Source organism: Pseudorca crassidens, chromosome 4 (assembly GCF_039906515.1).
Source record: "Pseudorca crassidens isolate mPseCra1 chromosome 4, mPseCra1.hap1, whole genome shotgun sequence".
Taxonomy (NCBI): domain Eukaryota; kingdom Metazoa; phylum Chordata; class Mammalia; order Artiodactyla; family Delphinidae; genus Pseudorca; species Pseudorca crassidens.
In genome coordinates, this window is record NC_090299.1 from 127,732,757 (window position 1) to 127,758,182 (window position 25,426).

Consider the following 25,426-nt stretch of genomic DNA (forward strand, 5'->3'; position numbering starts at 1 on the left):
AGTCGACCCAGCACTGGAGGCTACAGGCTCTTTGGTGGGGCTAGTGGTGGACTCTGGGAGGGCTGATGCCAAAGAGTACTTTCCAGAATTTCTGCTGCCAGTGTCCTTGTCCCCGCGGTGAGACACAGCCATCCTCTGCCTCTGCAGGGACCCTCCAACACTAGCAGGAAGGTCTGGTTCAGTCTCCTGTGGTATCACTGCTTCTTCCCCCTGGGTCCTGATGCACACACTGCTTTGTGTGTGCCCTCCAAGAGTGGAATCTGTGTTTCCCCCAGCCCTGTCAAAGTCCTGCAGTCAAATCCCACCAGCCTTAGAAGTCTGATTCTCTGGGAATTCCTCCTCGCATTGCCAGACCCCCAGATTGGGAAGCCTGACGTGGGGCTCAGAATTTTCACTCCAGTGGGTGGTATAAGTGTTCTCCAGTTTGTGAGTCACCCACCCAGCGGTTATGGGATTTGATTTGTGATTGAGCCCCTCCTACCGTCTCATTGCAGCTTCTCCTTTGTTTTTGGATGTGGGGTATCTTTTTTGATGAGTTCCAGTGTCTTCCTGTCAATGATTGTTCAGCAGTTAGTTGTGATTCTGGTGCTCTCAAAAGAGGGAATGAGCACACATCCTTCTACTCAGCCATCTTGAACTAATCTCCCCCATAAATTACATCTGTAGTTAAAAAGTGTGGCAGTGATAATAAAATTTGGATTTCTACGAAACTGAATGTAAATCTTAACTATATGGATACACTCTAATCTTTTACAACCCCAATGACCTATATCAGGAATTTTGTGTGGAATTTACCTATCTGTAAAGCATAAAGGGAAAACTTCAGTGCTCCATCCAAAGGAGATGTCCTGATCTCAGCTCCAGCCACTTGTTTCCATGAGGGAAAGCAGACAGCTATGGTGAGGTTTTAAGATTTCTTTTCATGATATCAGAAATACAAATTTTTGTGTGAAATATGCCAAGTTGTGAAAGATGAAAATGAAGTTTTGAAATTATCCTTAGCTCACTTTCCAGTTTATGACTTCTGCTAACAAGGAAACTAACTTGTGGAGCATAATGGATTAGCACGCTTCTCATCTCAGCTCTCGTTTGGCTGTTTTTTATTGATATGTAGTCTAGGGATTTAATTATCTTCCTAGCTTACTGTTCTTGTTTTTATCAGTTTCCTTAGTGTAGACCAGTGGTTTTCAATCAGGGGCAATTTTACTCCCTGGGGGCGGGGGTTATTTGGCAAAGTCTGAAAATATTTTTGGCTGTCACAGCTTGTAGGAGGATGCTACTGGCATCTAGGGATTAGAGGGCCTGGGCTGCTGCTAAATATTCTACATTTTCACAGGACAGAACCCAACAACAAAGAATTATCTGGCCTCAAGTATCAATAGTGATGAGGTTGAGAAATCCTGGTATAGGCCATGTTTTTATCCCGGTCTATCCCTCCCTCGCTCCCTCCCTCCCATCCTTCCTTCCTATCTTTATTTTAAAGAACCTTTTTTCCAGGTTCTGTCTGTTTTTCCCTCATTCCATAATCTTATTCAGAACCTTTAGGTTGGTAGTTTTCATTTTCCAAATGCAGAAAAATAGTCACATGGGAGTTTTTAAAAATGAAGAGTCCCAGCCCCCACTTGTAGATATGCTGACAGGCAGATCTGGGATGGCCCAAGACTCTGCATCTTGAAAAAGCTCCCAGGTGATTCTAAGGAAGACCATCCTTGGACCACAGTTAGAGAAGTAGTGAGATAATCTTCGTTTTCATAATCTCTGGCCCTGTGCTTTTCTTCATTTTTTCAGTCCTTTATTAGCTGAACATCTCAATTATATCCTGTTGCTTTTATTAATCCCTTAATATAGACATAGCTTTTAGTAATTATTTATACTTTGGGAAATAAGTAAATTTAAATGTATTATGGACAAAGAGTTGAGAGTATATATAATCGTATGTGGTCCTTATGAGTTATCCAAGTAGCTGGGTAGTATATCTTATATCTTAGAGTTTTTTCCCCAAATTTCTAGTCTCTTCCCCATTTTTTGTCATATACCATATGTCCTCCCCATAAGACGCTGGTTGATAGTGGTTCCCTGAAAGTAAAAGATTAAACATTTGTTTTTTTAAGCATATGAACTAGTCAAAAAAAAAAAAAAAGGTCATGGACTATTACAGCTGAAAATGTTGAAAACAATCCATGTAAGTGATTTCTTGACCACACTGATGTATACAAAATGTTACAGAAGATCGACTCCCAGGAGGTACTAGTTTATGCTGTGTGCTTGCTCCGTGAAAGCAAAATGGTGAGGGCAGTTGTAGGGTCCGTAAGAGCTATTCCTCTACATACTGATTGCTACTTAGGAAAACTGCATGTTTATGCCCCTGTAGGTACCTGCCTTCAGAGGCTTCAATTCATGTCTGATAGTCTATGTGTCGTAATGTATTGAATTCAAATCACAGGACTTTGATAGTCAGGTATTCAAATGTCTTCTTGAAATTTATAACTAGGATGATACATTGCAATGATTGGGTCATTTATCAAGGACTGTTCTCCGGTCTGTCATTACCAAAACGTAAATGTCTGTCTACACAGATAAGACCACTTACAGTCGTATGCTGTCAGTATACTAACCAGCTTACCTTCACGAGTCCCGGATAACTGTGTTATCCAACTTTGGTTGTTTCTCATGATAATCCTGAAGAAACTGTTTTTGAGAGAAAACTGGAATTCCATGTTGATAGCATGTGCTTATGCCACACTAAACAGATATTCAAGTGGCTGTCAGATGGCCTGGGGAGAGGGTCATAGCCTTTCCCTCATAATTTTCATCAGATGCCTTCCAACCTACTATGAAATAAACATGAATAACTGTCGCATTGAGTACATGTGTTTTCACATGTTTCTTTAAAGTCTTCCTCTATGAAAGCTCTGATGCTGGCACTGCTAAACAGGCCACTGAACTTGAAATGATGGAGCTGAGAGTCTCCCACCTCTACCATCTGGAATCTCGAGCAAGCCAGTTCACCCTCTGGAACTTTATTTCCCTCTGTTTAAAATGAGATCAAACTTGCTGTTTTGTGATGCCCCTTCCGGTTCTAGGAGGTTCTGTTAGGGTGTTCACAATTTGGGTATCAGAATGCTGAATTGATGATGGTGTTTTGAGTCAGGAGAAGATCACAGCTTTTCTCTGAATCCCCGCCCGTTCCCCAAGGATGGGTCAGGGTCAAGGGCAAGTACATTTCCCGTAATTCCAGCCACAAAAAGAAACCCATGCTGACATTCCTGATTCAGAGATACTAATCGGGCCCTAAGATTAGGGATGCAGAGTGACCCTTTCTGGATTCTATTTCCAGAGTGTGTTTCTTCCACAGAGCTGAAGAGGAAAAAACCTTCTTTTTGGCTTCTCCCTGTTCATCTCTCTTTAGACTCTCTCAAGGTTAGAAGTGGCAGGCTACCTGCCCTCCACTACTGTACTTGGGGTGCTGCTTTTTGGAAGATGCCTGACCTGCCTCTGTCATCTGCCTAAGACTGAGTTGACCCTTGGCTGGAATTGTTTCCTCTAGGAAACTACCTTAGCTCATTGGGGTTGGAGGTGAAACTTAACATCCTCTGTGTTTCCCTTAAAGGCTTTGTTAGAGAATTAATATAAGGTGTTTCATTATATTGGGCGTGGTCTCTTGATCTTTATTCTCTGTGGTCATATCTATAAAGGGAAACGATTTGAATCTAAAAGAGAATTTCTAATTCTAACTGGGGACCCAAAGAAAATGCCATTAAAGGGTAGAAATTCTCTAAAGGGAAGCTTAGAGGCTTGTGTCATCCCCTTCAATTACGGAAGTTAAAAATTATTATGGGGGATAAAAATTGTGTTTTACCTGGTATGTGACTTAGGACCACATCATCCATTTGAAAATCATAGCATGAGATTGGCCTTCACCCAAGTCAGCAGTGAAGAACTGACTCCTGGTCAAGGCATCTGCTCTGGGATGACAGCCGTGGGCCACCCTGTGACCCCAGACAAGGCTTTTCTAACGCTAGCAAAGCCATCAGTGAAATCCATCATCAACGGTAGTGTCCGTTCTTCAGAGCTACGTATAGGAGGGCTGACATCACAGCATGCTGGCAGACTTAGTTTTAAATGAAGGGAAACCTATCTTTGGAACAGAAGCAGAATTTTAATAGGAAAATGGAGAACCATATGTGAGAAGAAATAAATAACTGTTTTTGTTTAATCTCTTTATTGTAAATGTGACGTTACTTTAAAAATAGTGACTTAAATGACTTAAATGTGAATTGCGACCCCAAAGAAAAACTTGCAGAAATGGCCCAGTTATCCATCCTTCTTGAACTACTTAAATCCTCTCCCGAAGACAGCTCATCTTCCAGCTTTGATGGAGAAGGGCCAACTCGTTTCCATCCAGGTCTGTGGTTCAGTCTCATATGTGAAAGAAAAATACAGATGATAAGGAATCACTGAAAATAAAAGGACATTTAATGTTTCCTTCTTCTAAAAGTTTCTTTTTAACGAGTCAGCATCGTATTCACAACTTTCTTAAATTCTTCCTTGGACTTTTTTTTTTTTAATGCAGCTAAATGCTATAAATTTGAAGAGTCCTTTGCAACCTAAATGGAAAGCATATTCTTTTAAAGATGCTTTTGTTCAGCCTGCTGTGCTGAGCTAGGTTTGAGAGAGTCACCAAAAGCTTTGGAATTTACACTGTGGCAGAATACCAAAGGAAAAAAGAGCAGTTTGTCTTCTCAACAGAGCTGAGAGGTCAGACCTGGGCGTCGGCCCTACCCTGGCATGGCTCCACTCGCCACCAGGCAGCTGAGAGGCCTCCTCTCCAGCAGTGACCTATACCTGCCAACACCAGACATCACCAGAGGGCCTCAAGACGTTCCAGCACGAAACCCTGTGTGCAAAGAGAGGCTGGAATGAAAACACGAGAAGCGAATGCAAGAGAATCACTTATTCAAAAAAGGCCATTTAGCTTGGTTCAGCCTGAATCCTGAAGCGATCCCAGCCTAGAAAAATATTTTTTTTTCAAGTCCATTGGCTACTATTAATTCTTAATTTCAACTCATTCTGATGATGTCAGTGGAATAAAATGTGGAGTAATATTTATTGAAAATGCAGAAAAGCTATCAACATTGACGTTTGTTTTCTTTTTCCTCAGGCCTATCTAATTTTTGCCCCCAACTTAAGTGGGAGCCTGTTAACTCATTAACATGTCCTCATTCTACTCATTCTTTTTTATATTAGCATTAGCTTCTAACATGAGGATATTTTTCAAATTCTGCTGGCCAGCTTTGTCTTGCATTTGTAAAATGTTCTTAATACTAGAGTGATAGTATTTAGAAATACAGAATCTTTTCTGTGTTATACCAGTTGTGAAAAATTGTGAAAAATGTCCTTGTATCAATTCATGGGATTATTATTTTACATCTGTTTTTCTGCTTCACCAGTTCATTTTCTTCCGAAGCAATTTTAATCATTTTTAATCATTCAGTTATAATCTCAACATTGGTAGTCTCAACTAAAACCTCGTTGGTTTACTTTTCAGCTAAATAAAGTAAAGCATTACTTAAAATTTGATTAAAATTAAGGTGATTGTATATAGAAAATGCTGTTAAATAAAAGCTTTTGAAAGAATAATTATAATGTGGCTCTAAGTAATTATTTTATAGGAAGAATGTTGAGCTAAGGGAGATGAAATAATTTGAAGAAAATTGGTACTGGAGATAAAACTGTTCTATATCTGTATATTTTTTCATTTCACTGCATGGTTTTTATGTCTTATGTACACAAATACTAATCATTTAAAAATTTCTGAAATTGAATTTAGGAAAATTCCTTGGTTGCTTTAGAATTCTCAGACACTTCCAAATTGTAATGTCAATTGTAAGGCTACAGTTAAAGGGACCAAGCTGAGGAAACCATTGCAGTGAAGTAGCAACAAATGCTAAGAGGAAAGAACAGGATAATTGAAACATATGTAAAAAATAATGTGCAGACAAACAGGAATGCATTACATTTTGTATGTTCTTTGAGAGCTTATGAAAGAAGTCTTCGGTTGAAATTTTTGTAAAGGAAAATGGCATTACCCAGTGTAAATACCCTCATCATACCTCTGTTGGGTTAAACTCTTATTTTTCTATACATAATATTTCTTAAGGTAGATCCTGCTTAGCTGACTTGCCAGTGTGAGCAGGTCTGCTCGGGACCATTCTTCTGGGTTTTCTGCCCAGCGTGTGCGCTAGCATCTGACCAGCTCTTTTTGGCCTGAGTCTATGGAGAATCACGCCAGGACTGGGGAAGACACAGTAAATTAAGCTGGGTGCCATAATCTATTTCCAGGTCACTGCCTTTTGCCTCTTTATCATACCTTATTCACCGCTTGACCTTGTTAGAACAGTCATGTTTCTTCATAAAATATTCTTAATGAGACTATTTACCTTGCATATCCAGTGAGATCGTACTTCATGTAATAAGTTCTCTGCTGAAACATATGCCAAGAAGGCGGCTCTTGTAGCTATTAAAGAATGAACTTTTTAACTGAGAGAAGGACCTTTTGCTGGACAGCCATAGCTATCACAGTGCTCTTTTTCTTATTTTAAGTAGATTGTAAAACTAGAAGGAGCTTTTCTGTCTTCTTTTTGCTTATTTGCTTGTGTTTTGTTTTACATTTACACAGATATCAATCTTGAGCACAGCATCATTATTCCCAAAGAATAAGAATTTACAAAAGCAAATATATTATCTGTATTTTCTAAAGAATGCTCATTTGATTTAAAAATATATTTATTCAGACTCAGAACTCAGCTATCAGTTGCAATGGAGCTTAGGAACCTTATGTTTTTTACCTAAGAATTCTGCTTTATTGGTGATGCAGAAATAAAATAAGATCATACGTGAAGTTTAGCTGAACTAATACTTATAAGAGTTGACATTTGGGTTCGTACATTGATTAATCCATCTCTACTAACCATTTCAATATTCTTGAACATAAGAACTTGTTTTTTTTTTTTTTTTTTTTTTTGTGGTACTTGGGCCTCTCACTGTTGTGGCCTCTCCCGTTGCGGAGCACAGGCTCCGGACGCGCAGGCTCAGCGGCCATGGCTCACGGGCCCAGCCGCTCCGCGGCATGTGGGATCTTCCCAGACCAGAGCACGAACCCATGTCCCTGGCATCAGCAGGCGGACTCTCAACCACTGCACCACCAGGGAAGCCCAGAACTTGATTTTTAATCAGAAGGAGTAAGTTCTTCCCCCAATAAGTCCTGTTTTTTAGTACAGACTGGTTTGATTTCTGCCTGCTTTGATTTCTCCTGCCATCAGAGTTGAGGTGTCAAAACAAGGAGCAAAAGCAAAGAGACTGTCTCATCTGCTACAGCAACAGCCCCGGAGTACACAGGGGTTGACTGTCCTACACAGGGGTTGACTGTCCTGCCCAGGGAACTAGGAGAGAAAGCATCCTGTGTATTGGTACCGGTTCTTCTGTGTCTCCCATTAAAAAAGGCTGCTGATCTTGTTACTAGAGGTGATCCAATGGCAACCTCGCTGATAATCTAGAAAAGTCTTTAGGGCTCTGGGTCCTTTTCATACCCCTTTGACCTCCTGATTTGATGCACTCTGCACATGTGATGGGGTTTCTCTGTTCTCTTTTTCTATGCCCTGACAAAAACTCACTTTCTCCTAACTGCAGACCATCCTTGTGACCCTGTACAAACCACTTTACCCCTGTGTACAGTGGTGCTAACAATAGTACCTAGCCACAGGGCACTTATGAGGACCTAACAGGATAACATTTTTAAAAGATGCTATCATGCTGGACATACAGATTCTCAATTAATGATAGCCTTTACTATGAACTGTTTTCCCCACTTAAAAAAAAATTAGGTAACCTCAGGATTAGGAGAAACCACAGAGCCCATTTTCAGTACAGACCTGAGTTGTGTACCTTAAATGGTAAAACTGAAAAAAAAAAAAAAAAAGTTGGGGGGGGCATGTGAACTCTGGGGATAGGGTAAAAGGGAGCATATAGAACTTTAGGAGTTTCTTCCATGGCAGTGGATGTTCTCCCAAGCCTGCGTTCAGTGATCACAGTATTTGCCCTTGGAGTATATTTTGGAAAAATATTTCTAAAATTATCTCTTACCACATGTACAAGTGTAAGGGATTTCTTCCTGTTTTTGAGAAAAATATGAGCCAGAGAAGTTCCACTCAGACACATGGAAGGCTGGAATGTACATTGGAGGTCATATTTCCTTCCCTTGTAGGGCTACCGGGTCTCGATAACTCATTTCATCGTCCTCCTCCTGCGCGGCAGAATTGCACTCAGGCAAGCAGGGAACCTGCCTACCTATTACTTTCGAGTTTTTAGAAAAGAATATTACATGTTCTTGGCGGTCATGCATTCCAGGCTCTCTCCATAACACATTCCAGAAAACTTGCAGGAATTTCTCCTAATGTCTCATCTAAATCCCTGCTTCTGCCCTTTAAACCCTTTAGATCTTATCTTGACCTCAGTAGAAACAGAAAATAGATGCTCACTGTGATTTGGAAAAGGGTTGTCAAGTTTTTGAAATTGCTATTTGGTTTCTCATATCCCTCACTTTCTACTCTAGAATAACTCAATCCCTGTCTTTTTTCACTTATTTTTTTCCCCCCCATAAACATTTTTGGTCCAAAGCTTTGGGGATGGAGCGTTCGTCATTTTGTTGCTCCCTTCTGATACTCCCTGGAGGTGGGTATCAGCCCAACAGTGGCAAGGCCCAGATAGGGGGTGTTCCGTGCAGTAAACCCGCTGTCCACCCCACCTGGCTGTGGGGTGCTGGCTGCCGCCCTTGCCCCACCACTGCCCGCGGTTCTTTAGAAGTGATGTCCAAAGGAGTTCTGGAATTACAGTGGCTCAGCCCACTGCCACTCAGTCCAGTGGCATTCTCTCTTGTTTAAACCAGCAAAGGTTTCAACAGAAGAAAGCACTGGAAACTTTCTCCATTACCCAGAGGCCATCACCAAGAGGCCATTTCTCAAGACATTGTTTCCTCTTCTTTGGAGTTTCTTACTTGGTTTAACGCAGTCCCAGCCTGGCCAGACGTCGAAGACATACTGCCTCACCTTTAAAACTCTGTCCAGAGATGGAACCCTCCCCCTGACACATCCTCCTATGTACAGACGTTCCTGAGTCTGACTGACAGTAAAAGAAAAAAAGGGAGGAGAAAATGTTGCGAAGTATTAGAGGAGAAAAAAAGAATCTAATTACAGAAAAATATAAATGCCATAAAAACAATCATGTTAATCAGCCATCTAGCCCAAGAAGTATCTCCTGGGCAGCGTCTGGCTTTGCCCCTTTCTGAATCCCTGTCTCCAGCAGGGAAGGAATCAGAATATGTCACTGGGGATTGTCTTCCAGAACCTTGTCACTGTCTCTGCAAAATCAGCAGACCCCTATTCTATCTCCCTCAGATTCCCTTGAGTCTCTGTTCACATTTAGCTTCTGGTCTGAGGGACTCTCCTCTCGGGACGGAGGGGGTGGGGGGGTCAGTGATGCTTAACATTGGGTGGATGCCCACACAGGGAAGTGACCGCTCCACGTGGGCCCTCAGTGTCATTTGAATCACACCAAAAGCAAACCAGGGCACAGTGGGAATTAACACAGAGGGATACAGGAAAGTGGAGGCGCTCATAGAAAGATAAACCAATGTCTTCCTGCCATTGTTCACTCACCACATACATAGTCCGGAACACTGACCCCAAACTTGTCATAGCCTATTTTATAACCCTGATTGCTTTCTTATGTATTGATCCAACTTCCACAAGGTTGTAAGCTCTTGTCTGGACTCAGATCATCTTATTCAGCATTGCACTGCTCATAAAACCAGGGCACTTTCTACACAATGGGTGAATATTAGTTACTTGCTAAGTAGTAGATAAATGTATTCTATAACAATAGCAACAAAATTATGTTTGTTATAGCTATAGAGATATCTATGGTTATCGCTATACACACATTAAAATGTAATCTGTGGAGATCCACTAATCTGGAATGTCTTCTTCCCCCCAGATTTATTGAGGTTATGATTGACAAAAAATGATACATATTTAACGTGAACAGTGTGGTATTGTGATATCAATATGCCTATGTAATGATTACCACAATCGTGCTAATTAACATGTGCATTACCTCACACAGTTAACGTGCGTGTGTGTGGGTATATGTGTGTATGTGTCTGTTGTGTGGAATGTCTTAAAGTGGTCCAAGGTTGGGTCTGAGTTTGCCTTAGCCTGGTTTTTATACTAATAAAATCAATAATGCCTGTTCATTTGTTAAATTATGTATATTAACGTGAGAATGTTTAGATATACTTTTTAAGACACCCAGTATTCAAGTTCTATAACCACTCAAGGAGATTTATTAAACAATTGGAATGCCACTTATTATCAATTGAGAGGCTAATTATTTATTCATAAAGCAATGTGCCCCTGACCCTCACCCCAATTCTATTAGTGTGTATGGCTTTGAGAACCGTAGATGTTCTTTTTCCTATTAGTAAAAATGAGAGAGGTTTTGCTGCAAAACCAGTTAAGTCTGTAGGAAGGTGGCATTCCTTCCTTTGATCTCATGACACAGAAATACTTGGTTGTTCCGCTAACTCTCGGTGTGTTCCTCCCCTGGCAGGAGAAGGGGAGAAGTCGTGCAGATAAAGGGGATGAGGAAAATAGGAAAGCATGATTAGGAGGAGAGTGACAAGAGAAATGGTCTATGAAAGAAAGAGAATGGGGTGGATGCTCTTATTGCCCTGTGGGTTTTTTTTGTTTTTTGTTTTGTGCGGTACGCGGGTCTCTCTCACTGTTGTGGCCTCTCCCGTGGTGGAGCACAGGCTCCGGACGCGCAGGCTCAGCGGCCATGGCCCACGGGCCCAGACGCTCCGCGGCACGTGGGATCCTCCCGGACCGGGGCACGAACCCACATCCCCTGCATCGGCAGGCGGACTCTCAACCACTGCGCCAGCAGGGAAGCCCTGTCCTGTGGGTTTAAACCAGTAATTACATTTGGCCTGGAACAGAAAAATACATGTTTTCATATAACCTCAATATATCCTCTCTAATATTTACTGCCAAGACCTAAAATTTCAAGACATGACACTGAGCATTTCTAAAATGACAGAATTCTCACTTTACATCTTTCCAGTGAAATGTTATGGTTGAAAAAGCTCCCCATCAGTCTTTTAAATTAAAGGTTTATTTATTTATTTTTTTTTTTTGCGGTACGCGGGCCTCTCACTATTGTGGCCTCTCCCGTTGCGAAGCACAGGCTCCGGACGCGCAGGCTCAGTGGCCATGGCTCACGGGCCCAGCCGCTCCGTGGCATGTGGGATCTTCCCGGACCGGGGCACGAACCCACATCCCCTGCATCGGCAGGCAGACTCTCAACCACTGCGCCATGAGGGAAGCCCCCCATCAGTCTTTTATTCTACTCCAGATGGAAAAAAAAAAAAAAAAAAAAAGACGTTGTCCCAATGACCCATCTCCAAGTCTAAAGAATCTGTCATTTGAACACACTTGAGAAAGATAGTGATGAAAGTAGCAGGAGAATCCCATGCATCTCATCATTTTACTGGGGGATGCAGAAGCGGTGTCTGTCATTCCCAGCCGGCCGCCATTCTACCACACTGGCAGTTTGTCCAAAGGGTATGTAGCAGACCAGGTCGGCCTCAGGAGACAGAGCAAACATGGGCCATGTTTCAGGGCCTTTTTGAATCTTGAGACCCCCATTGGGAATTTTCCACAATTTTTATAGGGTCCCACCAGACGCTTCCTGCTTGCTGTCCAGCTTATAATTCTGGATAGGAAGCAGGTCCTTCCCATTGCACAACTCCTGGGGGAACAATTCATGGGGAATCTATAGCGTTCTTTCCCCCGGCAGTGCCAGGAGAAAGTGGCTGCTAAGATGCTGCTAGTAATTAAGGACTTGGCACCTGGGGGCAGCTGCTAAGCATATACTGTTACTATAACATCCAGGTAGAACAAGTGAAATTCTCCTGGGCTCACGTGGGACTGGGAGACATTCACAGTCATATTAATACACACCACACACACACACACACACACCCTGCAACTGTGGCTGGCAGGTGAGAAATGAATTGTGTCTGGGTCACAAGGGAACATGTGTTCCCAAGCCCAAAGGCCATTAACTCCATGTTAATTTATTAAGGTGGTAGGTAGTGATAAGACCCCTAATTTATGTTCACGGATGCTTTGGGTAATGGAAACATGTTCATTAAGTATCTTTGGCCAGAAATTTTCCTGTGTAATTAGCACACATCTTAATTATACACTTGGATTTGAAGCTGGTGCTAATCTTAAAGTATTAAAAAACAAATTAGATAAAGAGAAAAGGATTAAAAGAGAGACTGCATAGCACAGAGGTTAAGAGTGTGGGCTCTGAGCCATGGCCCAGTTCAAAAACTAGCCCTGGTGTTTACCAGCCCTGCAACCTTGAAGAAGTACTTCCTGTCTCTGTGCATCTGTAAAATGGAAGTAACATTGCCTAATCGTAGGGTCATGGTGAGCATCGGAAGGCTTAAGACCACTAGAAATTGTTTTGAACTGTGCTTGGCACGTAAGTAAAGTGCTCCATAAATTGAGCTTATTATTATTTTAGTTGTGGCATTTTCAGAGTAATAACTCTGCAGGTGGATCATTACACAGTAGAAATTTTGAAAAGGAATAATAACAATTCAGAAATTTTATCCTAAAATGTCAAACTTGCCTACATTTCCTACACAGAAGTAAATTAATAATTTACTTTTAATTTAATTTATTAATAATTTACATTTACATATGTAATAGTTTGTTAAAATGTATTACAGTTTGAAAATGAAGTGTCAACAGACATTTATTGAGTACCCATAAGGGTCATGGAAAGTGATGTTATAGGAGCACATCAGACATTGGCAACTTTCAGGGGCTTTAATTTTAGAAGGCGGCGTGTGTTAGAAAGAGTATAAAATTTTCAAGCATTTTAGAAGGGCTACTTTGGGTAATATGATTGTTATGTAACTGTACTCTTTTAGAAAAAGATGCAGGATGAATACACTTGGCTGAAGAATCTGCACACTGAAAATATTTATTTTCTTGAACTATTTAAGGAACTATAAATAAATACTCAATTCCAGTGTCCCTCATATATTCATAAAATTACAACATAAAATTAAATGTAACTGAAATGCTAAACATAATATTGATAATCTGCTCAATCAGTTGTGCTACAGGCCACAGCCTTGTGTATCAGTGCTAGAGAAAATATTAAGCATTCTTCTTCATGATATTTCATAGCATTGGCCTTAAATCAGCCATGAGAATAGACACAGCATTACAGACCAAAGGCCTAAAACAAGTATGAATTTTATAATTAACTTGCAAGCAGATATCATTTTTAATAAAATTTGAGAATATCACCCTTGTCTATTTCTCATCAATCAAATGATGGTTATCATCAGATGTAGTCTTATAAAGGATAAGGACATTTTAATGAACGGGAATAGTTTTAATATCTGCAAAATTATGTGAAAGAATGGAAGTAGCATTGAAGCGCTATTTCAGATGTTAATAATAATTTTCAACATCGTTTTTAGTTTTCTTACCTGTTGAGTCCTCTGTGAGATAGGAGAGGGAAACACTGTCATTCTCATTTTTCGGATGAATGAGTTGAGGCTTAGAGACAAGTTTATGTGACACAGAGGCAGTTAGTCCCAAGTATCTGATTCCCCAAATGACTAATCTGTGCTATCGAGGATCTTCTCAAACTCTTATAGATACAGTCATCCACTGACCAGCATTGGGGATTATCTGCCTGTTTGATTCTTTTCTTCTCCTTCTCTGTTTTGCCTAGTTTTTGAGGCATTTAGTGATGATTTTTTTCTTTGGTTCGTTCACTCATTCATTCATCAGAAGCATCTTGGTCCCCTTCTGTATGCTCAGCACTGCTGAGCAGTACTTTGTCAGCCACTCCCCATTAGCATACTACATGAATAGGATACATCTGCTTTTCATTCAGACAGTTCTAAAACTCAGGTTTTTCTGCCTCTTTCATTGAAGGAGACAGTCCATGAGAAATGAAATGATCTGAAATAATTGAAAATTTTAAATTGTTTTGCTAATTTCAAACTTCTTAAAGATAGGAATTATATCTTGTTCATCTCTTAAGCCCAATTCCAGTATTTTATGAATGTGTGGCAGGTATGTCTGTTGTTGGATAGGGGCTTGTCTTTTATCTGAATCAGTGTTTCTGTGATGCCAGTGGTAAATGTAATATTAATGGCCATACTTACAAGCATGAATGGTTATTTTGAAAATCAAATTAATCGGTGTGGCATAGCCCTACTCTGTGTTCAATTTGTATCCTGTAAGTTTCTCACACATGTTAGAGCTAAGTTGAAGGTGTCTGGTACTTCAAGAATTTTAAAATAAATTCCTCAATAGAATGGAAAACCTTACAATTGCAAAGTAAATTATTACCATAGCTCTAAGCTCAGTTTGGCACATCTGAGCTTTCTCTATCCTTTATCCATTTATTCATTCATTCACCCATCTTCCCCATTATCTATCCATCTCCCCGTTAACCCCACCCACCTGCCATCCATTCCCGAGTCCTCACATCTACCTCCCAATTCTCCCTTCCACCTCCCCAGTCTTCCTTTCCCTGTATCTATTGTAAGAACCCTCAAGAGAGATGTGAATGAAAAGCAGTTGCTGTTACACTATTTACAGTAGCCAAGACATAGAAACAACCTAAATGTCCATCGATAGATGAATAAAGATGTAGTACATATATGCAATGGAATATTACTCAGCTATAAAAACAAATGAAATAATGCCATTTGCAGCAACATGGATGGACTAGAGGTTATCATACTAAACAAAGTAAGTCAGAAAGAGAAAGACAAATACCATATGATATCACTTATATGTAGAATCCAAAATGCGACACAAATGAACCTGTCTGTGAAACAGAAGCAGACTCACAGACATAGAGAACAGACTTGTGGTTGCCGAGGGGGAGGGGGGATAGGGGAGGGAAGGATTGGGAGTTTGGGATTAGCAGATGCAGACTATTATATATAGGATGGATAAACAACAAGGTCCTACTATTTAGCATAGGGAACTATATTCAATATCCCATGATAAACCATAATGGAAAAGAATATGAAAAAATACATATATGTATAACTGAGTCACTGCTGTACAGCAGAAATTAATACATTGTAAATCAACTCTACTTCAATAAGATTTGTTTAAAAGCAGTTGCTATTAAAGTTAATACTGATTCTTTGGTTTTATGATGAACACACTATTTATTGTCCAGAATGTGGTACTTTTAGGAGTAAACAGGGCACTCACTAATAAGCATGCTGGGAAACAAGCATAAACCAGGACTGTTCTGGGTAAATCAGAATATGGTCACTTGTAATACATTCTACTAAAATTCTAAAGTGGTATTCTTGTACTGTATTGTGATATCTTTTAGTTATAGGCTATGTGACATGTTTATTTATAGTAAAAATATAGAGTAGGAGAGATTTTTAAGGATTGTGTAATGGTATAACTCACACCTGAATTTTTTAATAGCATTAATTCCTGTACGTTTACTGGTTAGTGCCCCAATTTGGAATCATCCAGATATTTCATTTCTTCCCTTCTGTTGCCTTTCTTTGGGGTTGATTAGCTCGCATTCATTCAGTGGAAATCGGTAAGTCACTTTGTGTAGGCATAGCATTTACCAAGGTGCGCCATGCGGGCTGTGAAAGAAGAGGAACACCCAATCTTTATGCCTCAGCAGTTCACAGTATAGCCGGGGACATCGGTCGGTCTAACAGCATCTGCACAAAATAACTACTCTGAGTAAGCAAGTGGTTGCACATGGACCACAGCAGGAAGAGTAAGTGGTAGAGAAGCACCAAAGAGGAATAAGTAAAGGGCCAGAGAAAGCTAATTAGAGGGAGCAGAGACAGCACTAAGATAATAAGCTCAATCGGGCGAGTCTAGCCCTTGTTGCCAATTCTTCGGTGGGTAATAGGTGGGAATTATTGGCTTACTTAAGATTTAGTTGAGGCATATGTAACTTATTAGCATCTGAAATAATTTATCCTTCCTCTGAGCTCTTAACTCTATTTTACATATACTAGCTGTGTAGTCTTGGACAGATTTCTTGACCCTTCTGGTCTGCTTCCTCTTTATAGAATGAGAATCGTAATAGTACCTAGTCATAAAATTGTTAAAGTGGTTAATTTATAAAAAGCATTTAGGACAGTGTCTGGTATCAGAAAAATATTGAAAAGAGGCTGTTCCTACTAGTATAACAAGACATCCTTAGAGGAAAAGTACGCTTTAATCAATATAAGTCAATATTTGCTTGCAATTTACCTCATGTAAGGTATGCCAAACATAATCTTTTTTTAATTCCTTCTTTTTGTGTGGTGCCACTCACTGATTTATTTATTTAATCCCAGTTTTCCTGAGATAATAATTGACCTACAGCACTGTATTAAAGTGTACAGCATAATGATTTGACTTACATACGATATGAAATGATTATCCCAATCAGATTAGTGAACGTTCGGCATCTCATATGGATACAAAATGAAAGAAATAGAAGATTTTTTCTTGTAACACAAACTCTTAAGATTTACTCTTAACATTTGTATATAACATACAAAAATGTTGTGCTTTAGATGGTATTTATCATGCCAAACATAATCTTAATTTGCCCTGTTTATAATTTTTTTTTTTTTTACAGCTCGAAAGTCCAAGAAGTTGGGGAAGTTAAAAGGGATTCACGAGGAACAGTCACAGCAGCCTCCACCTCCCCCCCCACAGAGCCCAGAGGAAGGAACTACGTACATCGCTCCTGCGCAAGAGCCGTCCGTCAACTCAGCGCTGGTTCCTCAACTCTCCACAATTTCCCGAGCGCTCACACCTTCCCCTTCCATGGTCCTTGAAACCATCGAACCCGAGATTGTGTATGCAGGCTATGACAACTCCAAACCAGATACAGCCGAAAATCTGCTCTCCACCCTAAACCGCTTAGCAGGCAAACAGATGATCCAAGTCGTGAAGTGGGCGAAGGTAATTCCAGGTAGGATGGCCTCGCGTTTCAGGGTCTGCGTCCTGAACTAGGCACGTCAGGGCAACAGAGCGTACCGTATACAACGGTGCGATTGAGTTTGCTTTCTGTTCGATCCCGACAGCCAGTTTTTTACTCATTGTCAAATGAATCAAGTGTGTAGAAGAAAAATCTGGTGAATATGCTCATTTCTCTTGAGAAGTTAGGGTTAAGGGTTCTATTGTTAATAGAACAATAGAACATTGTTCTATTGTTCTGTTAATAGAACATACCCATTTCTTATGTTGAGGATTGAAATGGAAAGTTTCATTCCAGTAATATTAATAAGGCAAAACACATTCTAGTTGCCAAAGCAAGAATTGAGCCCATTATTAGCAGCTTGTAGCCAGGGCTACTCTAAGCCCTAGACCAGGTAAATCAAGACATATATACACTACTATATATAAAATAGATAACTAATAAGGACCTGCTGTATAGCACAGGGAACTCTACTCAATACTCTGTAATGGCCTATATGGGAAAAGAATCTAAAAAAGAGTGGAGGGCCTCCCTGGTGGCGCAGTGGTTGAGAGTCCGCCTGCCGATGCAGGGGACACGGGTTCGTGCCCCAGTCCGGGACGATCCCACATGCCGCGGAGCGGCTGGGCCCGTGAGCCATGGCCGCTGAGCCTGCGTGTCCGGAGCCTGTGCTCCGCAACGGGAGAGGCCACAGCAGTGAGAGGCCTGCGTACCGAAGAAAAAAAATAAAATAAAATAAATAAAAAAGAGTGGATATATGTATATGTATAACTGATTCACTTTGCTGTACAGCAGAAACCAACACAACATTATAAATCAATGATACTACAATAAAAATTAATTAAAAAAAAAAGACCTCTCAGGTAGGCTGTAGGGGCCTCTGAAAGAGTCTTTCTGAAAATATCTTACCTCCATAACCCTTTAATTTGTCCTTGAAATGCCTACTTTAGTCTGTTTTATGCTGTAGCATTTTATTAATAAGGCTTCTATTAATCTACAGAAACATTGCTCAGAATTGTGATCACATTGTCCCAGTTCATTAATCCAAAGCAGTTTCTTAGATGCCCTGTTGTCAACCAGCAGCCGTAAGACAAAAGTCTGGGGAAAGCTCTGATGACTGACTCTTTGAAGGGGAGCTTGCCCAGGTGAAACTATATACAAACAGAAGAATACCCTGGTGCCCCTGGGAGTACAGAGGGTGAGAAAAGAAACAAAAGAAGGGCCTGAGGCCCAGAAAGGAAGACTGTGGGTAAGGCAGGACAGCATCAAGGATGCTTATTATGCCTCAGAAGTCTGTTGAAGTCTGGCATTATCCCAGCCTAGGGGAAGCTAGGAATAAGACTTTTTCAATCACTGCAAACTCATGTAAAGTAAAATCTTCCACCAGTATTGCAGATATGCAAGAGTTGATGTCATTAAGTTATCTTTTATTTTGAAGTTATTCACTGTGAGTAGGATGAAGCAAGTGGTACAGGTGAACACAAATTCTTTCAGTCTAACTAAGGGTTGTAGACCACTGTCCACAATGAAACTCCCAGAACGTCTTAGTTTTTTTTTGCCTTGGCAGTTTACCCTCATTGACAATTTAAGGTGAATTTAACATGAAATGTTGAACAGGACCAGGTCCACGATAGGTGCTCTGTAAATAACTGTGGAATTGATTTGAGTCAATGAGAGTAAGGGGGCAGTTTGGCGTTGACTTACGAAGCTTCTTCCTGGAATGTTCTTAAATGCTAAGTGTATTTTTGTGATGAATTGTTCTCTTCTTCAGGATTTAAAAACCTGCCTCTCGAGGACCAAATTACCCTCATCCAGTATTCTTGGATGTGTCTATCATCATTTGCCTTGAGCTGGAGATCGTACAAACATACGAACAGCCAATTTCTCTATTTTGCACCAGACCTAGTCTTTAATGAGTAAGTACCTATTAATTAGCCTTCATAAAATAAACCGAAGAGTTACTCGCTACGCTCTTTTATGATTTCTAAACAGATGTACCTTTGTGAAAGAATCCACTGATAACGTTTTTTAAGAGTTTAAAAGCTATCATTTGAGAACTTAAAAATGACTTTTTTACAAAATTATAATGCACGTGTCTGAGTATATATAGATCAGTGTATATAGATCTCACATGATAGTATGTGGGAATTGTCCCAAAGAATGATGATCCAGTTGGCTCCCAAAACTTGATTGGTACAAGCCACAATTAATAGAAAACAATCTCTTCTGGTATCTACTCCAGTTGGGAAGACTGTCTGATTTCTAGGAAATGTGAATGTATAACGTGCCAGTTTTTGAGCACAGTCATATAATGATTCTTTTGTTAATAGTATACATCTGCTCAGTGTGTTTTCATGACAATCATAATTACCCTTCTTTGTGATCATAAGAGAAGCCAAACTGTTATTCTGTAGTGAAACATTTTTAGGTTTATGATGCATTTTAAAAAGATTGAAAGAATAGTACTAGATTTTTCTTTGGCCGTGAATTCCTCCCTATGTGAAGTTTACATTTTAATATTGTTTGCATTCTACATTAGCACATTTCGTGCGTGTTTATATCCAGCCATGCTTCTTTGTAATTGTTGGGTCAAGAAACAGATAAATTAAAAAGGAACATTTGAATGATGATAGTAACCACAGCCATATTCTAACAGATGGCTGTCTCTCAAGATATGAAAATAGGGGTTTTTCAATAGGGAAGGAAGCAGATGAGAAATGGATTGGTGATAAAAGAGAGAAAAGGGACGTGAAAGATTCAAAGTGGACATGTAGTGCCAAAATACCTAAATTGTACCGGTAGTAGTTGCCCTGAGAGTATCACTTCATCCAAATATGGTGGACCTGGGAGGCAGTTTTAGTCCAAGGTAAATTAGGAGCATCAGTTGTTGGTTCTTGGGGTGACCGTTCTTTGGGCCATTAGTCAGAACAAATAATTCTACTAGTGCATAAATTTTCATGCTTCAGAAGCATGAAGTGAGGCCAAACAACTGACAGGCACATTTTAATTTACTTGTTTTCCTGAATAATCAGCTGATATTATTAAATAGTAAGACTTTTTTAAAATGGTCTGTAAACCGAAAGGAAAACATATTTGGATTCCCTGGCGGTCCAGTGGTTAGGACTCTGCACTTCCACTGCCGGGGGCCTGGGTTCGACCCCTGGTCAGGGAACTGAGAGATCCTGCAAGCTGCTCAGTGTGGCCAAAAAAAAAAAAAAAAGGAAAGCATATTAAGGAGGTTCTTTGTTTTAAGAGGACACGTGGGTAAATACGAATCTCTACGGTTGCCATCCGGAGTGTCTCCTTTAGATTTTGTTTTAATAGAAGATTCATTTAACCTTATTCAGTGAATCTGTTGATTCTTTGTAATAAAATACGTATAATATAAAATTTTCCACTTTAACCGTTTTTAGTGCACAATCAGTAGCATTAATTGCACTGACATTGTTGCACCACCATCATCACTCTCCATCTCCAGTACTTTTTTCATCATCCCAAGCAGAAACTCTGGACCAGTTAAGCAGTAACTCGACATCCTCCTTTCCCCCAAAGCCCTGATAAACTCTGGTCCATGAATTTGCCTATTCTAGATATTTCATATAAATGGAACCATATAATATGTGTCCATTTTTTGTCTGACTTATTTCACTTAGCATAATGTTTTCAAGGTTCATCTTTATTGTAGCTTGTATCAGAATTTCATTTCATGGCTGAATAATATTCCATTGTACGTATGTATAGAATTGACCTCATTGTTTGCAGATTCTGTAGTTGTGCATTGACCTGGCACATTTATTTGTAACCCCAAAGTCAGTATTTGCAGCACAGAGAGGCCGTAAGTTTGAGGTACACAGCATGTACATTTCAGCTGAGACTCTGCCTTCTTGTTTCAGCTCTCATAGTGTAAACAAGCGTCTTTTCCATGGTCTATTTAGTGCCATGTTTTTTGCATTGTTGTGCTTTTGGCTGGTGATTTCACTGTTTAAAATGACCCACAAGCAGAGTGCCAGAGCGCTGTCTAGTGTTCCTAAGTGCAAGAAGGCTTTGATGTGCCTTAGGGAAAAAATATAGGTGTTATACGTAAGCTTCTTTCAGGCATGAGTGACAGTGCTGTTGGCTGTGAGTTCAATGTTAATGAATCAATAATATATGTTAATAAGGTGTCTTTAAACAGAAATACACATAAAACAAGATTATGTATAGATCACCTGATGAAAATGTTATGATCAGTGTCTACTACAACTTTATGGAATATAATTACCATACTTATTTTTACCAAATAAAGAGAATTGATCACATTTTGTTTATCCATTCACGGATACATGGGTCGTTCCTGCCTTTGGCTATCACGGTTAATGCTGCTGTAAACATTTGCATATGATTATCTGTTTGAGTCCTGATTTCATTGCTTTTGGGTATATACCTAGCAGTGGAATTGCTGGGGCATATGGTTATTCTACATGTAACTTTTGAGGAACCACTGAACTGTTTTCCTCAGCAGTTGCACAATTTTACATTCCCACCCTCAGTGTACAAGAGTTCCAATTTCACCACATCATTGCTGACACTCATTTTCTGGGTTTTGGGGTTTGTTTTTTGCTTTTTTTAATAGCTATACTAGTGGGTATGAAGTATTGGGGAGTTTTTTGGTTTGCTTTTCTTGAAATATATTTGTCATATAACATTGTGTAAATTTAAGGTATACAACATGTTATTTGACACATTTATATGTAATATGATTGCCATTGCAGCAGTAGTTAGCACCTCTGTCGCATTACATAATTATCATTTCTTTTTCTGGGTGGGAATAACTAAGATCTTGTCTTTTGGCCAGTTTGTTTATTATAATATGGTATTGCTGTCTGTATTCACTGTACGGTGCATTAGATCTCCAGGACTTACTTGTCTACTGGTTGCACCTTTGTCCCCTGAAGCAACATCCCTCCTCTTCCCCCATCCCCCGGCAGCCACCATTCTATTCTCTGTTTGCTCAAGCTTGGCTCCTTTAGATTCCACATATAAGTGATATCATCCAGTATTTGTCTTTCTCTGCCTGACTTATCTCATAGTAGGTGTGAAGTACTGTCAGTGTGGTTGTGATGTACACTTCCCTAATGACTACGGAGGTTGTGCATCTTTTCATAGACTTTTTGGCCATTTGTATATCTTCTTTGGAGAAATATCCATTCAAGTCCTTTGCCCATTTTTAGTTAGGTTGTTTGTCTTTTGTTCCTGAGTTGTAGGAGTTCTTTATGTGTTCTGGATGGTAAACTCTTATCAGATATATGATATGTATATTTCTCCCATTCTGTGGTTAGGGGTCAAGTTGAAGGCAAACACACATGATCTGCTAGAAATTATCATACTAAGTGAAATAAGTCAGACAGAGAAAGACAAATACCATATGATATCATTTATATGTGAAATCTAAAATACAACACAAACAAACCTTTCTACGATTTCACTCTCTTGATAGTGTCCTTTGATGTACTTTTAAAATTAAAGTTTTTAATTTTAATGAAGTTCAGTTCATCTGTTTTTTGTCATTGTTTGCTATGCTTTTGGTGTCATCTATTAATTTTTAATTGTGTGTAAACATCCAGGTGTACAGGTTTCAAAGTCCAAAATTGTAAGAATCCTTTTTCACAAATGAAACTTAGGGGGAAGCACCTTATATCTGAAGCCTGTACCCCTTCAAAATTAATGTCATTGAAAAAAATTAATTTTGAAAATTGTCATTGAAAATTAATGTCATCGAAGGCTTTTAGAAGTAAATAAGAAACCAAAAAAAAAGAAAAGGTCATATAAGCTCTATGCATGTCTATTCTAGAAAATGTTAATAGATATAAAATGGAAACAACAAAAAAATTGCTTTCTAATGTTACAAGTAGTTAAATAGCATGATATTATACAATTGTTACAGTGAACATTTATTTTTTTTGCGGTATGCGGGCCTCTCACTGTTGTAGCCTCTCCCGTTGCGGAGCACAGGCTCCGGACGCGCAGGCTCAGCGGCCATGGCTCACAGGCCCAGCCGCTCCGTGGCATGTGGGATCCTCCTGGACCAGGGCACGAACCCGTGTCCCCTGAATCGGCAGGCGGACTCTCAACCACTGTGCCACCAGGGAAGCCCTAGAGTGAACATTTTGTTCCCTATTCTTAAAACTTTTGACCTCAACCCCAGCCTAGGCTTAAGTTTTCTCTCAACTAGAAAGAACAAGGCAGAGCTGTGTTTTTCAAAGGGGGAGGTAGGACCTACTCCCAGGAAACATTTGGAAATGACATAAAGCCTTTTGGTCAAATCCCCAAAATTGCCTGTACCTCAGACCCTTTGCCAAAGGGAAGGAAACTGTCTGGCATTTTGTGCAAGGGAGTAATGCATGCTATTCAGCTGAGGATAGAATGCACTGGTGGAACCCTCCCTTGTTTTCCCACCCACCCTCCCTCAACTGTCTTGGACCCCCTCTCACCCGCATTGGCAGATCTTTTTAAGCATCTGTATCCTTCCCTTGTTTGATCGGCACCTCCTCCTTGAAATCACAGACTCTGTCTTAATCATTTTTTAATTTCCAGCCCGTGGCATTGTGTCCAGGACATAGCAGGTACTCCATAAATATTTGGTGAATAAATGAATTATTGAGCAAATGAACCAAACAACCTATTAGTCAGTCTAGAAGGGGTTTTCTAGGTTATCATCGCTAGTTACGAGGGTGAAGCTTATGATCAAGAAGTGTGATGCGGGGAAGCGTTTTCACCAACAGAGACATTGCTATATTTAAAATGGTGAAGAAAACTTGAATAGTTGATCATGTGTGTTTGCCTTCAACTGTGAAATGGATCTGAAAGTTCCCAAAGATCTTATCCTTCAGCTGTGTACCGGATTCATTAGAGTTGGAGGAAAGATGCGAAGTAGAGAATAATTAAGGAAAACATTCTTTCTAAGTTTTTATTAAACATTGGGGTGAAGATATGAGTTAATACTTTAAATTAGAATAGAACTTTTCTTATTATGAACTTAAAACTTTTCAAATATGTATTAAATGATTCATTATTCAATTTCACCTTGAAACAGCTTATCATATATGGCTGCAGATCACTGCAAGTATTCAAATGTCTTATCAATTCAGTACACGTATTAAAACTCCCATTTAAGCCTGAAATGAAATTTCTTCAATTTTTTTAAAATTTCTGAAATGAAGGTTCAGTATTACGCTCTTTTAAGTGTCAGCCAATATTTTAGAATTAAAAGCATATATATTATTAATTTTATTGAAGTATAGCTGATTTACAATGTTGTGTTAATTTCTACTGTACAGCAGTGACTCGGTTATGCATAATATATATATTCTTTTTCATATTCTTTTCTCTGATAGTTTATCACAGGATATTGAATATAGTGCCCTGGGCTATACAGTAGGACCTTGTTGTTTATCCATCCTATGTATAATAGTTTGCATCTGCTAACCCCAAACTCCCGGTCCTTCCCTCCCCCATCCAGCCTCCCCCTTGGCAACCACCAGTCTGTTCTCTATGTCTGTGAGTCTATTTCTGCTTCGTAGAAAGGTTCGTTTGTGTTGTATTTTAGATTTCACATATAAATGATATCATATGGTATTTGTCTTTCTCTGTCCGACTTATTTAACTTAGTATGATAATTTCTAGGTCCATCCATGTTGCTGCAAATGGCATTATTTCATTCTTTTTAATTGCTGAGTAATATAGAATTAAAAGTATATTTAAAAGCATGTTTATATTGTTTCAAGTCAGAGCCCAATAAAAAAATGTATTTTCGATGATCTTTCACTGCCTTTGTAGTTCTGAACCTTCAATTATTTCAGTTCAGAGACTGTTGGTGAGAGAGAGAGTTTAAGTCTTAGTGCCACTTTCTGGGTCCCTCAGGTGAGTGCTGAGTGTGACTCCTGGGAGGGCAGTGTTTGCCCAGCTCATCAGTGAGGGGAGCTGAGCTCAGCCCACACTGCCCTCTTTGCTCAGTGCTGGCTGTGTGATGGCAGCACCAGTAGAAAACCATAGGACTTAGTTATCAGTCATTTCAGGCCATGTTTCCGTGGAGCGATGCCCGTCCCTGTTGTGTCCCCACTGGGGACCACTGTGCTGCCATTGCCCAGCTGTCCTTAGTGAGTGGCTCTCCCCAAGGCCAGTCCGCCAACAGGACAGTCTCCTTAAGGTCCTTCTGCACCTAAGGCCCTAAAGTTCCAGTAGTCTTGGCTCACTCGTGCTGTGTGTTCCAGGCCATGTCCCTTTTGTTCAGGCAGGGATCAGAGTGTCCCCACAGGGA

General features: G+C 39.9%; 1 protein-coding gene across 2 annotated transcripts in view; it reads left to right on the forward strand.

Annotated features, from left to right (window-relative positions):
* The window catches only part of NR3C2 (nuclear receptor subfamily 3 group C member 2), a 367,456-nt gene that overhangs the window by 276,464 nt on the left and 65,566 nt on the right, over positions 1 to 25,426 (forward strand). For both annotated transcript variants that reach the window (XM_067736718.1, XM_067736719.1), the window contains exons 5-6: positions 16,786 to 17,124; positions 18,902 to 19,046. In XM_067736718.1, coding sequence (XP_067592819.1) covers positions 16,786 to 17,124; positions 18,902 to 19,046 — 484 coding nt within the window. The remainder of the gene's footprint in view (positions 1 to 16,785; positions 17,125 to 18,901; positions 19,047 to 25,426) is intronic.